At 43.0% G+C, this 16,073-nt stretch overlaps 1 protein-coding gene across 1 annotated transcript in view; it reads right to left on the reverse strand.

Annotated features, from left to right (window-relative positions):
• ACSS1 (acyl-CoA synthetase short chain family member 1) overlaps positions 1 to 16,073 on the reverse strand; it is a 968,098-nt gene that overhangs the window by 844,387 nt on the left and 107,638 nt on the right. The window contains exon 2 of the mRNA XM_069606883.1: positions 1,210 to 1,306. Within this exon, the coding sequence (XP_069462984.1) occupies positions 1,210 to 1,306 (97 nt within the window). The remainder of the gene's footprint in view (positions 1 to 1,209; positions 1,307 to 16,073) is intronic.

Below are 16,073 nucleotides of genomic sequence, written 5' to 3' on the forward strand. Positions count from 1 at the left end.
ACTTTGCCCCTTGCTCTGTGGATATGCATACCTTCCCCTCATGCTCAATGCTCGCCCTAGAGCTATGAGTCTGTGAATGTGCACGAGCGCATCTTAAAGCCCAGGCTTAGGCAGACCATTGACCTCTTGGTCATCCCCCAAGATCAGCAATACCACTTTGGGATTTCCCATAACCTTCCTAAGTCTTCAAATGTATTCTCGTCAAGGGTGTTTCTATTACTCCGCGCTCTAAGGCAGTGGCAGGCATGTTTTAGAATACCTATGAAAGCAGCAGCCATCTTGAGCCTGGAGGGTAGGGCACCAGAACATCCAAATGGTTTATTTTCTTGTAGAAATATGAAAAGTAACTAGGACTACTCGCCTTCAAGTCCAAGGGGCCACAAAACAAAGGCTGTGCATCCTAGAAGCAGGTCAGGTTTGGGTGCCGCTAATGAGTGTTTTTCGCAAAGGCAGTGGGGGCACCAAGATCAGTGTGCATGAAATGGTGTCTCATTGGTGTTCTCTTTTAAGTTTAAAACAAAACAAGTTTTGGTTTTGTATGAAGTGGATCTGGTTTACCAGTTAATAATTTATGTTATTGAGAAACAGTGAGTTCCTGAAAGGCAAAGATCACAAAGCCAACCCGACAATGTTGAGAAGTGAGGTTGGAAGAAAACTGAAAAGCTATACCAAGTGTGACATTTTGAAGGCAGGACTCGACAGAACTGGGGATTTTATGGCACACTTCGGCTAGAGCCATCAGCAAACCAGCTAAACCCAGACAACACATCACAACCCCGCAGTAAAACTCCTTCCTCCCATGGTTGACAAAGCTCATGAAATATTTACAAAACATAAGGATGGTATTTACTCCTTCCATACTAGCTGTATACAGTAAACAGCCACATCCATGCCTGCAAGTCTGGGCACAATAGGGTGCTCTGATTGACACACATTTTTAGAATGTGCTCTCTGTCTCTCCACCCTGAACTTATCAAAGTAACATGCTACTGTCATACTACCCTTTGACAGATTTTAAAATGTGATCGCTTTACACTGTGTACTTGACTTCTCATCCCCCTAAAAGAGAAGTCTGGGATGTAAAGGAACAGCCTTAAAAATTGACCTATGCTGTAAAATGTGTGAAAGCATAATAACAAGGGGTACTCATTTTAAGATTGTTTAAAAAAACACAAAAGCAGTCCGGCAGTAAGCAAAGGGCACTCCTACCTATAGGTGATTTTCACTTCTGTGCCAGGCTCGTCTCGTTCCCAGATCAAAGCCACTTTATCCGGGCATCGATGGACGTGGCGGTCCAAGCAGTTCACTGTGTGCGAGGAAGCAAGGAGAGAACAGCCATTACATGACGCATGCAAATGCTATCGAAATGTGGCAGAGTTTGCCAGCAGTCACACTTCATTAAGATGGATGTCTTCTGGGTGATCGCTAGGAAATGGAGCAGTGGGGCTGCTTCATGGTGAATGAAACTGTCAAAAGGTGTAATATTCAACAGGTGCAAAAAGGCCCCAAGAAACGCCTGGATGCTTTTGTCTTACAAGTGTTCTACTGTGCATTTTTCGGATCTGCGTGAAATGACCGAATGCATGCAAAAGTCCGACTACCAAAAGTCCGACCTGTAAAAAAAAATTCTGCAATTACATATATAGGGGGAAGACCCCCACGACCCCTCCAACTTACCCCTATACATTTATATTAACTTTACCCCCCTACTTTGCTCCCCCCATGACCCCTCCAACTTACCCCTATACATTTATATTAACTTTACCCACCCCACATATATATCTGTGGAAAAATGGGGGTTGGACTTTTGGGGGTAGGACTTTTTCCCCTCGGTCATTTTTTCCTATTCCCATTTTTCATTGAACACATCATCATCATGTATTGCGGTAGGTAATTAATTTATTTTGTTACGTCAATAACCGCATGAATTCACCCCCAAGAACCGTTAAGGTCCAATCCACAGCACCCTGAATGGCACCACAGCTAAACCTGCATGCTGCAACTCCAAAAGGACACTTCGACTGTCTTACCCAATGTGCCCTCTGTGGGTTTTAAACAGATCATCCATAACAATGTTCTATTTAACCCGAGGCCATTATTTCAAGTTTAACAATAATCATATCACTTCTTTTGTTCAGTGCTTCGTGGCAGACACCTTCCGTCGGCTAAGTGCTGCAAAAGGGTTATTATTTCCCAAATTAATGGTAATGTAATATGATGTAAAGCCACACACCAGCAGGCCATCACAAATTTCAGAGATGCACTATAGTGCTCTTTTATAGTGCATCTCTGAAATTTGTGATGGCCTGCTGGTGTGTCGCTTTGCCAAAACAAAAGAAGGGGTGGGTATAAGAGAAAGGCAGGTACTAAACATGCAGCGATGATGAGTGTGGACAAGCATTACCACCGTCCGCAGTGCTGCTATAGTTCTATGTGGTTTACGGCATTGACACTTGGCTCTGTGTTCTATTTGACGTCAGTGCCGGGTCGATGGGAAAGTTCCTGGCCGAGCACAGTGAGTGATAGAGATAAAGATCTAGCAGGCTGTGTGATGAACGCAAAGCTTCTCCCCAAGGTTCCAGGGGTTGGGATGGTGCTAGCAGGCGTAAATCTCCTTGTGTGTGCTATAATCCTTGTATGGAATTTACAGGTGCTATAGATTGAAAGGTTAGGTAAGGGAGAGTTGGGCCGGGGCTCCTGAGAAATCCTGCCAGAACATTAGTGTTATACTGAATCAGTAGAGTTCAGGGTGTGTTGTTACTCATCTTGAGGTGATGTTACTGTTCTGGGTTCCATTTTATGATGACTGTGGGGTGGTGCGAGTGTACGTGTATGATGGGAAGTTGGGGAGACTAAAATTACTGGGTAGCGATCTCCAAGGTCAGCGCTCTAAATGGGCCGGTCCTAACCGGCCCTCAGTACCTGCACTTCTCATTTTTACCATTGTGCGCTCCAGGACCCAAGGGCGTGAAGCCCTTGTTATAATAATTTAAAATAAAATAAATGAATAAAATAATGGGATATTTCGGACGGAAAGCTCACACACTACTTCAGTTACCTACAAAATATTTACCTTCTTACTAGGCCAAGAAAGTGAGCAAAAAATAAAAATCACCCTTTGAATTTTAGCTTTTATGTAATGTAAGGTAATGTAATGTAAGTGGTTATAGCGCTCATCTGCCAATATTTTTTCCTCACGGTGCATGGCACTGTAAGAAAGGATGGCAGGGGTGCTAGTCAGATAGTGGGAAGGCAGATGCAGAAACCTTTGGTGTTGATGGATGCAGGTCAGAAGTACCCGTTACCTGTGTGTTGATATGAAAAGCTCTAAGTTATTTGTGGTTGGTACTGACTGGGCAGGTTAGCCATACGCGCATCACACAGCTTGTGGAGTGCGCAAATTAATAGCATGTCTGCTGCCTGCTAGTTAGACATAGAAAAAAGAAAGGATTTGCTTTTATGTGTATAATAAAATATATTTAAGACCATGCATAAAAAGAAGCTGAAAGTTTGCCTCAGACAATTATTTAGGCAGGTGATCTTACGACAGCATTTCATTTGTATGTCTTTAAATTCTGAAGGTAAAGTGGTGTAAAAGAGTGGAATTTCTAGGGTTGTGTTACTTTGCTTTCTGGGACTTGTAGTTGTCCTTTAGGCTGTATGAAGCTGCAATTATACTCTTTTAGCTTAACATGTTTTTTATATGAATGCATGCATTGTCAGGTTGCTTTACTATTTGATGTGTGCACTTTGCAAGTAAACTTTAAAAGATTGTGTTCTTGAAAGCCAAAACATAAATATGTTCTGCATTAGACGTTCAATTGGTCTGTGAGTTCTGCATTAGACGGACAATCTCATTTGAAGTTAATGACGGTATGACGTCCTTTCGTCGCGGGATGTTTTTTCCTGGGTTTTTTTACCGAGATTTTTTTGTTGAAAAGACCAATTGAATTTTAGAGGGAATGCAGGGGCTGGTGGGGGGGAACCCCCCCCCAAAAAGAAAAAATTAGATGGGTTTTTGTTGAGATAAAATAATCGCGGTATAAAACCCTGTGAAAAAACATCCCACGATGAAATGAAATGGAACCTTAATGACGTGAGTAAACTATTATAATTAGATTTTCATTGGAATCACTGACTGAGATGTTTCAGCTCATCATGCTCCCAAGGCCCAGGCTCAGAAGAAAGAGAGACTTACACAAAGCGTTAAAGAGGGGCTAAGAACCGAATTGGAGTTGGGTGTGGGTAGGTGAGGAGAGAGACAAATAAAAAAGGAAACATAGTTGGAGACACGCAATTAAAGTGAGAAATAGAAAACTATGAAAATGTACACAGAGTGTGAGATTAGAAGAAATGGGTCAAGGAGCCCGGTAGGACCCCAGGGTGAGTTAGACCCTGCTGGGGATGAGTCTTGGCCCACTTGAAGCCTACATTGGTGAGTACTTGCACTTCTTTATTCCATTTAAAGTACTGTCCAAGGTGTTCTAGATTTAAGTGTTGTACAGTTGCGTATTGAACATGTCAGTGAAGGAGACCCGAATTTCGCAGTCTCTATTTCTTCCTGGTTTGCAAGCCTGGTGCTCTGATGGGTTTTGTGTCCAGATTTGTGATGTCTACTATGTTGGTAAAATCTGAGTGGTCGTGCCTTGGGAGTTGCAGGACCATGCTGGTTCATCAGAGTGGGTCTTGCGTCCCATCTGGGGTGGCTAGAGGTTGAAAGGTTTGCTTTGTTGGATCTTTGTTCGCTAGACTGCACCAGACGAACTAGCATGATCTTGTCTGACAGATTTTGAGAGATTTTCTAAAGGCCTGATCACAAGTTTAGAGGCAGCGGTACAATACCCAGTAATTATCACTACCGGGTGTTTTGCCACTCGACAAAATCCAAGTTTCCTTTTTACCGGCTGCTTTTGTGTGGCAGAGATTACCGCCACACAAACGCAGTACTGTATGCAGTAATTACTGCATGCAGTAAATACCGGCTCCCATGGAAATCCGAAATGGAGAATAATTTAAGGGTCTGCATGACTTGCAATCATAAAATCCTACCCGGTTACTGGGTAATTATCTAATGGGGTAAAGGTAACAGGTTGGTGGTATTACCCAGGGTCATATGTGATCACCCTAGTTTAGCAAATAACATCTGGCATGACATGATCATCCCGCTGGGTTATCCATCTGATGGTCACCTGCTCTTAGTCGCAGTTTGAAAAAGTCATGTAGCTGATTGTTATGTGTGATATGCATGTACACAAGAGACACAACACTTGCAATGAGAAGGCATTACTATAGTTCAACCACCTAATAGTTTTCACTCTGCAAGATATTGTTTCCTTCTAACTTAACAGACCTTTCACTCCAGGCTCAGCTTCTCCAATAGTATGACGTTAGAGATGGTCGTTATCAGAAGAGACACTACTCCCAGCTCAGCTACAAATAATATGCAGTCAGAAATAGCCAGTTTAACTGAAAAGCTATCATTCATAGTTCAGTTTCAAAGGATTGGTAATCCAGCAAAATCATGTAAACTGTCTGACTACCGGAGAAAATACTGCCAAACTGTTACCACGTGGTAATTGCTGGGTGCCCCGATAGGTCTCCATGACAACATAAAAAAATAACATGGAACATGATGAGCATTAGCTTTAATTGATAGGGTTTACATTTAAATCAAATGAAACATGTTTCTATTTTCATAAGCAATTTCACACATTGCACTTTGTATGTTTCACTTCACTAAACACATAAAAATGCTAGCATTTGTTAAAGTAGAACAGACTTTTGAACATATTTTTGGATTAATAGAACCCTTCTCACTTCCTCACCCTGTAGCAATACAAAATCTCTCTTCTATCAGGGTCACTTTCTTATTCTCAGGAGTGAGTGTTCATTTTTCAATTAGGAATAACACTCAGTTTCATTTAGCCAAGCAATTCTCATACCCAGCACCAAATCAAGACCTTCAGTTACATTCAGCACCCCTCTGCTTAAAGGCCAGATCTGAAGAATGGTGGTGGTTCGGAATTTCGTTTTTGGACAAGGACACACCCTCTCTTTGGGGAATTCTGGGGTTGACAAGGAAAATGTTTTAACCCAATTACATTAACAGAGTATAGTTTTAATTCGCACTGGGAATTAATTTTGTTTTCGAATGTTAACAAAATCAAACTGTGATTTTTAGCTATCGGGGCATTAAGCGAATTATTATTTATTAAAATATACTAAGGGTCTACTTCCATGCCCCCCCCACCCATGAACTAAGGGGAAGGTATTAAATCAAACAAATCCCCACAATTTGTTTGGTTGGACAAACTACTTACATTGGATTTCTTGTTTTGGTGCTCAGAAAAGACAACAGTGTCTCAGCGACCCTCTCTTGGGGAAGCACGGATATCTGGTCAGGCACTTCAGTCAAGGAGAGCCACCAGGATTCATCCCTCTATTTGGCACTCTGTGTAAACATCCCAGCCTCTTAAGTCTTTCCCAATTTCGGTCTCTGAGGCAATGTTAAGTCTGTAGCATTTCCAACCTTTCCTCCAGGAGGACTTCAGGCAGTTGTCCTGGCAACTTTAAATTCTTCAGCCCTCTTTTAGTCTTCACACAGATGATTTTTAGGCAGCTGTCCCCTCTCCCATTGTGCAACACATTTTTACCATCTAAGCCACACCTCCAAAATATTAAAATGATGAGGTGCCAGTTTATTGGCTCTTACACTGTATTGGCCATTTATTGTCTTCTCCTCCCCAAGGCCCAGCCCCTCTCTGTGGATAGGCTGTTGGAGTTATGAAGTTGAAATGAAGAGAGGGATGAATCCACCCACTTGCATTGACCTTTTTTTTTGCACATGTAGTTTTGCACTCCAAAAGTCCTAAGTGACAAAAACCTTTGTTTTACAAATTAACATCAAATAACATATATATTGAGAATCTTATAATCAAGCTACACTTGATTAACTAACTCCTGTCTCAGCAGAAAGTTGCAGGTGTGAACATCAATTTTTTGCAGTTTACACACAAATAATAAAAGTCACCAAACTTTACACACAGCTACATGATTCCCGGTGCTGCTACTTCCCCAACTTTTCGGTCTCAGGACATTTTCTGGGGAGCTAGAAATACCTTTTCGATTGTTACAGGGTTTCCAAAATGTGGTTTCAAATTTGATTAACATAATGGGCTCGTAATCTCGTAATAAGCATAAAAAAATACACATGAATGGCCTCTTTAGCCTGCATGGATGCTGAGAAAATCCCATAAGTATGATTGTATATGGAACTCTAAGGCAACTAATACATTATATTTTTTCCCATTAACTTCAAAGCTGGTTTTGTTTCTAATGATCATTAGCTCTGTGCACCTGCTGTCTGTTGACTTTAACTTGCAATTAAGGTCATTAATCAGTCCTGCAAGTCAGAGTCTGTAGGAGCGATACTTATCTTTCAGGTCACATGGGTCACCTTTGCCCTCTCAGCAGCATGAGGCAGTTCAGTAATTTGCTATTTGTCATGCAAATCTTGAACACGCCTTGAAACAAATTTAAATACATGTATTTTAAGTGGCACTTAATGAGTGCCTGAAAATTGGCCTCATTACGAGCATGGCGGTAGCTCGCTACCGGCATCTCCTCCCATGATTGGGCAATAACCGGCCCATTATGAATGGGCCGGTAATTGCCCATTCGTGGGTGGCGATATTGCAGGCTCCGGATCCCCATTCTGCCCCATAGGACAGAATGGGGGTGGGGAGCATTGATGCACCGGCACCGTTGATAACGGTGCCAGCGGCATTACGAGTTATGCTCGCGGGTGCCACACAGCCCGTTATGGTTAGACCTGGTGGGCTGTCAGGAACCCGCAAGCGGAACTTGTAATGCGGCGGGACGGTATGAACGGTGCTGGTGCCTTACCGGCACCGTTCACACCGTCACCACCACCCTTATAATGAGGCCCAATGACTTAGTTAACACCATGTTATAAGGGTAATGGAGAATTTGCACCTGAAAAGCAGCAGGAGAGCACCAGTAAACTACCAAGTCTCTGACGTCTTCCAAAGCACTTTTAGTGAGTTAAATCTCTTTAAAACCTAGGGTACATCCATGATGTCGGCTATATAGTAGAGTTGATTTTCAGGCTTCTGATACATTGCATTCTATTCTAGTGTATGTATATTTCAACTAAGGCTGTGGAAAAATAAAACTGAAATCCCTCACTTTTGGCTTAGTATATAAGGATGTATATATTGTCAGATTGATGATTTGTGCACTTTGCAATCAACCACTAAGAGAGTAGAATTTCAGCTATTGAAAACCAACAATTAAATATTTGTACCATCTAGAGTTCAGAGGTGTGTGGTCAAGCGGCTACAACATTTCATAGTGGTTTTTCACCATAGTATGTGAACCTGGGCAAACAATTGAATCTCAAAGGGCTGCATTTTGTTTGCAATGGCTGGGCACCACCCTTGTTAGGACTTAAATGCTGGTAGGTCCCCCCATACAACTCAAAACTTGTGTAAAGTAGAGCGCAAAATTGAAGCATTAAACGAGGCGGCCTAATCACGTTTACACCTCACTTTTGCACTCCGTTTGACAAGGTAGCTGATGCTAACAACAGGTGGAATCTTTTGGTTTTATGCCAGCAGAAAAGTTGTGCTGGCATAAAACCGAGTGATTGTGCAGGGGGCAAGTGGATGTGGAAACATATTTCAGTCTAACTCGCACTTCACCTGCAATAGCAGACAAAAAATGTCCCAGATCGGTAAAATGAGGTTTTAATGGTTTACGCTTTGGATTTACACCTTATAATACCACTTTGGGACTTGGACAATGAACCCCATGTTGTCTTATCTGCTAAATGTAGGTGTCACTGGAAGGGACTCAGTTCTCGTTTGTCAAAACATTTTTACAATGGGGAAGATTTCATGTTCTTAAGTACAAAATGATGTCCTCTCATGCTCCTCTGCAAGTGGCCCCCAAGATGTAGCCTAGAATTCGCTCACTATGGTACAGGGCCTGCCTCCTCCTCACATCACTCGGTTTGACAGGAGAAATATAGACCAGCATAAATATTGAGCAACAAATTTGCGTGCTAAGCTGTAATTTTGCAACAGTACCGATCCTTACGTTACTTCCTCACACAAAGGTTTTTGAAAGGTTTATAGAAATGGAACACCTGGTGCTGAGCCATTTAGACACTGGCATGAGTGAGGTACCCAAAACTGCTATTGAATTTCATCTGGTTGGGATTGAGAAAAAGTCTGTGGACTGGGATCGAATATGGTCTTTGGCTCATCTAGCATCGCGACCGAGGTACGTTCAATACTCCCAGCAAGGAATGTTTGAGGAAACCCCACGCAGCCATCTTACTAAGCTACGTATGCCTGGCCTGGTGCACTTTGACCTTTATTTAAGGTTTGATATCTTGCCAGTCCTGGGATACACTGGAGCATGGAAAGGTATTCCTAGCTCTGTAGGATGTGTGGAGAAAGTGTAAAGACATCTTGACACATCCTAACACAACGCTCACATTTGCAACCGTTGTATGATAAAGGATATGCTAAGTTCTGGGAAACTGACCAAGACCAATTCTGGAGTACGCTTTATGGGGCGCAATCACTCGTAGTGGTATCTGGTGCTTATTGTATAAGGCAGATGGTTCAAGACAGACTGACAGTATGCATTGATTTTTAATGGAAATCTCTTTATGATTTAATTTGAAATGATGAATTTATATTTATTTAATCATTTTAGATATGTGTTTTTATACGAAACACTTCCCTCGTGTAAAAAAAGGGGTCACACTCTCCCGGTCTCCATAAAATCATGTGTGATGTATATATAATGATGGCATTTGAATGATTAGTTTTGAGCCATTAGGCGATATTGATGTGAATTCAAGATGTACTATATATTTTTGATACTTTTGAAACTTTACAAATTAAGGCAGCTTTGTGTTTTGCTTATAATCAATGTTTGAAGTTGCCAGTAATTATTATGGGTCTCATTATGCCCATACCGTGAAAATTATAAAAAAGTATTAGAGGTTATTCACAAGAGAAAAAGGACTACAATAAGTACTTGAACTGCAGTTTTACTGCAAGTTTTTAAGTGACCAGGCCCTCAGGAGAGAGTGAAACGTGTTGTGGGCGCATAGCCTATGGATGTGTTATTTCTAAATAAATAGATTATTTTTTCAGAACAGCTGGTCGATTTATGGGTACTGGGAGGGAGGGACACCTTTTTTACATGATCGGAAGTTTCTTTTTTCATAAATATATACATAAAAAATATATTATATATTCGGTGAAAAAAACTTTAGTTAAGACAAAGTTAGCATTATCCAATTTCACGCAACAAAACCCTTGAAACCCTTGAAATACAGCGGGTGAGGGAAGTGACCACCATAATTTTTTATGTCATTGTTAATCCCTGTTCTGACATCATGTATGTGCTCAAGAGCTGGTAATGGGGGGTAAAGGGCTGAGCAGGACTCGGTTAAGATGCTATCACTTCCCACACCCGTAGAATTTCAAGAGTTTTATTGAGTTAAATTGGATCATCTGTACTCTGTCCTAAAGTTTTTTCACTGAATTTTAAGGGTTTGGTTATGCTAAATATTCTTCAGGGCCCACTGACAATCGCCTTCAGCCATGCCATTGTACATGTTGCACCAATTATTAAAAAAGACAGCGTGCCAAAGACCTTGGCCATAGCCAGGGGCACCAGCTTACTGGCGGCAGCCCATACCCCCCTCCTGACTGAGAAACCAGAATCCACCTCTGTCCAGGTTGCAAAAATTAGGCAATGTGCCTCATTATGAGTCTGTGGGTGAAACGTCGGAAATACCGGAATGCCGGTATTTCCGTTACTGGCAGTATGATCGCTGGAATTACTGGTATATCATGAGTTGCTGGACACACGCACACACCCTGCCAGAAACGGTAATACTGGCACGCCAGTATTACCAGCGTCGGCAGCCATCTGCTGGTATTACTGGAAGATTTGTGCTGGTAATACCAATACCGTCACCGAAACTGCAGGCATTACCAGTGCTGGAATTCGCATCACTGCCGGAACAAGAAGTTCACTGGCAGTCATCTTTAAAACCCAATCCACCCTGAATCTCCCATTTCCGGCTGCCAACCACTGCTAAAGAAGGTGCCATCACCATGAGTGACAGCAAAAAGACCTGGGCGTCTGACCTCTGGCTGTGAAAGCCAAAATTCGATGAGGCAGAGCTGACTGCCCTAGCAGAGGCAGTGGTGCAGCACTCTGAGGCACTCTTTGGGGCCAAACACTGCAAGACCAGCCAGTAGAGGAAATCTGCCTTCTGGCAGGAGGTCATGACGAAGGTCACGGCCGTGGGGACTGCCCCCACAAAATCAGTGACTGCTGACAGCGGTGGGACAATCTGAGGCTTATCTTGCAACACAGGAGGGAGAGCGCTGCCACAGGAGGAGGGACGGGGCAACCTTCTGCCTCATGCCTTGGGAGGAGATGTGTATCAGCATCCTACACATGGAGGGCATTGAGGGTGTCAGGACAGTAGAGGCTGGAGCAGGGACACAAGGTGATGGTGGCATATACAACAAACCCCATGTAAATGCAAATGTTGTATCCAAATACATGCAACCCAAAGCAGAGAGCCACCTAATGTGCAAGGAAAGTGGTCCAACATATGTCAGTCACATCAACTGGCCAGATCACACAGACATGCTAGGGAATGCAGATAGAGGTAGCCATGCACAAGCAGCATAGCCAAAATGTACTTCCCTATGTAATGGGACAGGCAAATACTCAGGTAACACCTACTGACCCTACTCAAATGAGTAAGTACCATTTGCCAGCCCGCCAATGTCGTACAGGGGAGAAACGTTAAAAGCCTAGACAACCTTACCGCACTGAGAGTCTGGGGGTGAGAGACTAGACAAACTACGGCCATGGAGATATAGTAAAGAATGTAATAGATGGTGTGAAAAGTAGAGTGACAGGTAGTTATTACTACATCCATAGACAAAGTGCTGTTAAACAGAATTTATAGGCACTATGTTCCTCAGGGCCCACTGGCACCAGTTTAGGCCACTGGTAAGCCGGTCCCTTTTGTGCCCCCTGCTTTTATTCCTGCAATAAATTAACTTGTTAATAACGCATGGGTACATCAATATTACCTTCAGTAATGGTACGCGCTTGACAGTTTCAAGTATTTGCATTCCCCACTGCCGCTCACCATGTGCCCCTCCTCCTTTCTAGGTCTCCCACTCCCGTTCTTGTGCAAATCCACCTTGACCCTCTCCCATACCCCAGATCACTCATTTTCATTTTCTTTTCGAGCATTTTCTTTTCCAAGTACGTCTTGTGACAATACTGTGTGAATCTCACGAGAATCCTGTGGTAAAAGGAAGACATTCTGGCCCAAACGGGCTCCTCAGCTCACCCCCAACTTCCTCACTGTAGATGAAGTCCTCTTTCTCCCTTCCCAAAATATAATTGAGCACTTTTATTGTTCAGCTTCCCTTGGGATTATCGTGTAAATTGCTCGCATCGAGCACATTTTTAAAAAAGTGGGGCTTTTCATTTCTGAAAGCCTCACTGTTGCAATGCACCATGGGAGACAAAGGTTTCTGGGGAGCACGGGGCACAACAGAAAATGAATGGGAGTAGGCCGTAAACAGCGTTTTTTGTTTTCTTAATACGTTTTCAACCCTTGAATACATCTTCCACAAAACGTACAGTTTAGGGGGGCATGGGCCAAGAATTTATTTGGAAAATTTCACTCAAATACATCTAGTGAGTCAAAAGATATTAGCAACAGAATTTTGGAAAAAGTCAATGCATACATGTTTTACCCTAAATATGAGGCAGCGATTGACTCCCTATTATATAACTTCAGTGAAAACACTTTAGTTGAAGTAACGTTAAGGTGCTAATTTAATGCAATAAAACACATGAAATAGAGCAGGTTTTGGAAGCTATGTCACCTTAACTATGAGGCCTCCATTGCACAGAACCTAAGCACAGTGAGGAAATCACATATGACATCACTTATGGCATAATTTACCTTAACTGTCACTTAGCTAAAGATTTTTCATTGAATTTCAAAGGTTTTGTTTCGCTATACCTCTCACCACCATTCTACCTTGTTTCTTCTGATAACAAAGTATATGACATGAGTTATGTTACCAATAGAGATATTGGGATGAGGAAGAGGAAGGTGTGGCAATGGAGTACTGGGATGAGGAAGAAAGGTAAGGGTAATGGAGTAGCGAGTACTTGCTGCTCTTGGTCACCCACACAAATTCAGGATAAATATTCACACTCCTATAGTGCCATTGTGTATAGTGTGTGTGGCCTATTGGCGGGCAATCGTCTGCCGGCTCGTTAGGCCATGCCCCCTTGACGATCCCCAGCTCAATGAGCTACAGACACCTCCGCAAGGCAGCCTTTTGTAGTGATCAGAACCCTCTCCCCATTGGGGGAGAGGGTCCAGATCTCTGCATTTCATGGCTAAATGTTATGTTTGCATGGCAGGAGACAGCGCCTCGCCTTTCAGCCTTAATGGTGGCGCTGGCCCTCACCAGGCTGGGGTGGGGCAGCGACACCATTAAGACTGAAAAGGTGGGGCCACTGTAAGTCGAGGCCTTTTTTCCTAAAGCCTGAAACTCCCGCGAATGAGCGGGAGCTTTAGGCATTAGAAAAAAAATGCCTCTGCTTTCAGCGGTCTCACCTTTCTTCCATAATGGTGGCGCCGGCCCATGGGCATCACTTGCTTGAAGTGATTCCTCCCAGGTGTTGCGTCACCATTTTGGATCAAAGACATTTTCAAAGACAGTTCTCGTATAGCGAGAGCTTCAGGGTTTAGAAAAGAAATCCTTGTCCTGTAGCGACATGGGATATTAGTGAGCTCCGGCAGGGCATCGCCAAAGAACGAGATTTCTGAGCCTGCCGGGGCTCGGTCCCAGCTAGCCCTGCCCTCTTAGAGCCCTGACTAAATCTGTTGAAATTGTGTAGTAGCTAGTAAGCCTTGCAAAAGCATGTGTGTAGCACAGTTTGGTCCATGCCCCAACGGCTAACGACACAATTTTAGGACCCGTTCTTGGTGTGGCACCATTTGAAAGTGTAGCGAGTCACCAATGGGTTGGTACATGTTCCCCCTCCATCTACCTCCACCTACACTTCTCCTTCAGTGTGTGCACCCATCATCCATCACACTTCCTGACCAGTCACCAACCATTCCACCCAACATCTCAAAAGAAAACTAGTTGTACTCTTTAGTCTTGTCCACGACTAAAGAGTACACAGTCACAAACACTGGGGTAGCGCCATACTGTACATTAACTCTCACAGTACAAAGAAAGAGAAAGCTGGGAGTGGAGATGGGGGGAGTGTGCGAGAAAATGTTGGCAGACAGAATTATCAACTTATTTTATTGTCTAAAAGATTGCCTGTATAGGATTAGGCGTGGGTGCTGGCAGATGCCCATTGGTATGCTAGCGCGTCCAACACTATATTGGTTTTGGAACAGTTTCTCCCAGGGCTTGCCAATGGCTATCATTCCCCAATGTGCCTTTATAACATTCATTGCTATTAAAGCTTCCTTAATACAATGAATGTGGGGTATGTGAAACCTGCAACTAAAACTACAGTACTTTCCAAACAACAACAAATTAAATCTTTATGCAGCACAGAAGAACGCTCTTTTACCATTTGAGAGATGCTAGTTATTCACACGAAGACACGTTTATGTGGTCGTTTGTGTCAAATTAATGTTCACTCTTCTTAAGTGCAAGGGGGTAGTTACAAAGAGCATAAACTAACTGCAGCAGCGAGAAATTTGATTTGATTGGATTGATTTATTACGCGCACCAGACAGAGTAAGCCGTATTTGGGCGCAGATGACCAGTAAGCAAGAATCCAAAAATGAAGGCAGCAGGAGTTCCAGTTATGTCCAAATTATTTTATTTTTTTAATTTAAATAAGAACGTTTTCAATCTCTTCCTAAAGAGATCTAGAGATTCACACATTCTGATCTCTAATGAAAGCTGATTCCAGACTTTAGGCCCGAAAACTCCATAGCTTCTGTCTCCTCTTGAGATACATTTAGTCCGTGGGATACAGGTCAAGAATTTGTCTTCCGAACGCAGATTCCTTCTTGGATGGTATATCATAATTTTATCAGCCAGGTGATCGGATGCAAGCCGTTTCAGGCATTTGAAAACTAAAACAGGCCATTTTGAATTTAATTCTGTCCTCCACCATCAACCAGTGGAGGGATCTTTGCATTGATGATACATGGTCCCGTTTCCCGAGATTTCCTATTACTCGGACTCCTGCGTTCTGAGCTCTTTGAAGTCTGGCATTCATTTTTGAGGAATGCCTGCTAACAGACTGTTGCAGTAGTCCAAGTGGGGGTTATTCATTGCCCCCACCACAACTGCCCTGTCCTCCATCGAAATATAAGGGAGCACATTTCTTAGTGATCGCAGTGCATAGTGGACTGATTTTACCTTTGCCCCCACCCGAGTCTCACTGCCCAGGTTTTCCTGCCACCAGCAGCCCAAGTTTTTAATTTTTTTGGCATACTGCAGTTGTTCCCCTAGGATCAACGGTGGGGGATTCTGTCTCTCAGACAACATTTTATCTTTTGGGCCGAACAGTATAATTTCTGTCTTGGCTGCATTTAATTGTTGATGACTATTAGTCATCCACTCATTAAGTGCTTCCATGCACTGGTTAATTCTCTCAAAGGCATCTTCAGTATTCTGGATTTCAATGTATATCTGCGTGTCATCTGCGTATGAGTGGAATCGCAAGCCATACTTCTTGAATATCTTGAAGATCGTGCGGAAGTACAGGTTAAAAATGAGGGGGATAAGGACCATAAGTAATGGTCCAACTGGGAGTAGAGCTTTACTTGGCCAGGTATGCAATGCTGTATCATTCAATATATCTACTGTTTACACCCTCACTGTTGACTCCAAAATAGTCAAATCTGTGCTATAGCCCAGCCCAGGGATTTAACATTTGAATGAAGCTAGTGAGGTGCAGCAGTCAACCAATGGAGGCGACACGTGGCACAC

The sequence above is a fragment of the Ambystoma mexicanum genome, chromosome 4p, assembly GCF_040938575.1.
Source record: "Ambystoma mexicanum isolate Mex_15411 chromosome 4p, UKY_AmexF1_1, whole genome shotgun sequence".
Classification (NCBI taxonomy): Eukaryota; Metazoa; Chordata; class Amphibia; order Caudata; family Ambystomatidae; genus Ambystoma; species Ambystoma mexicanum.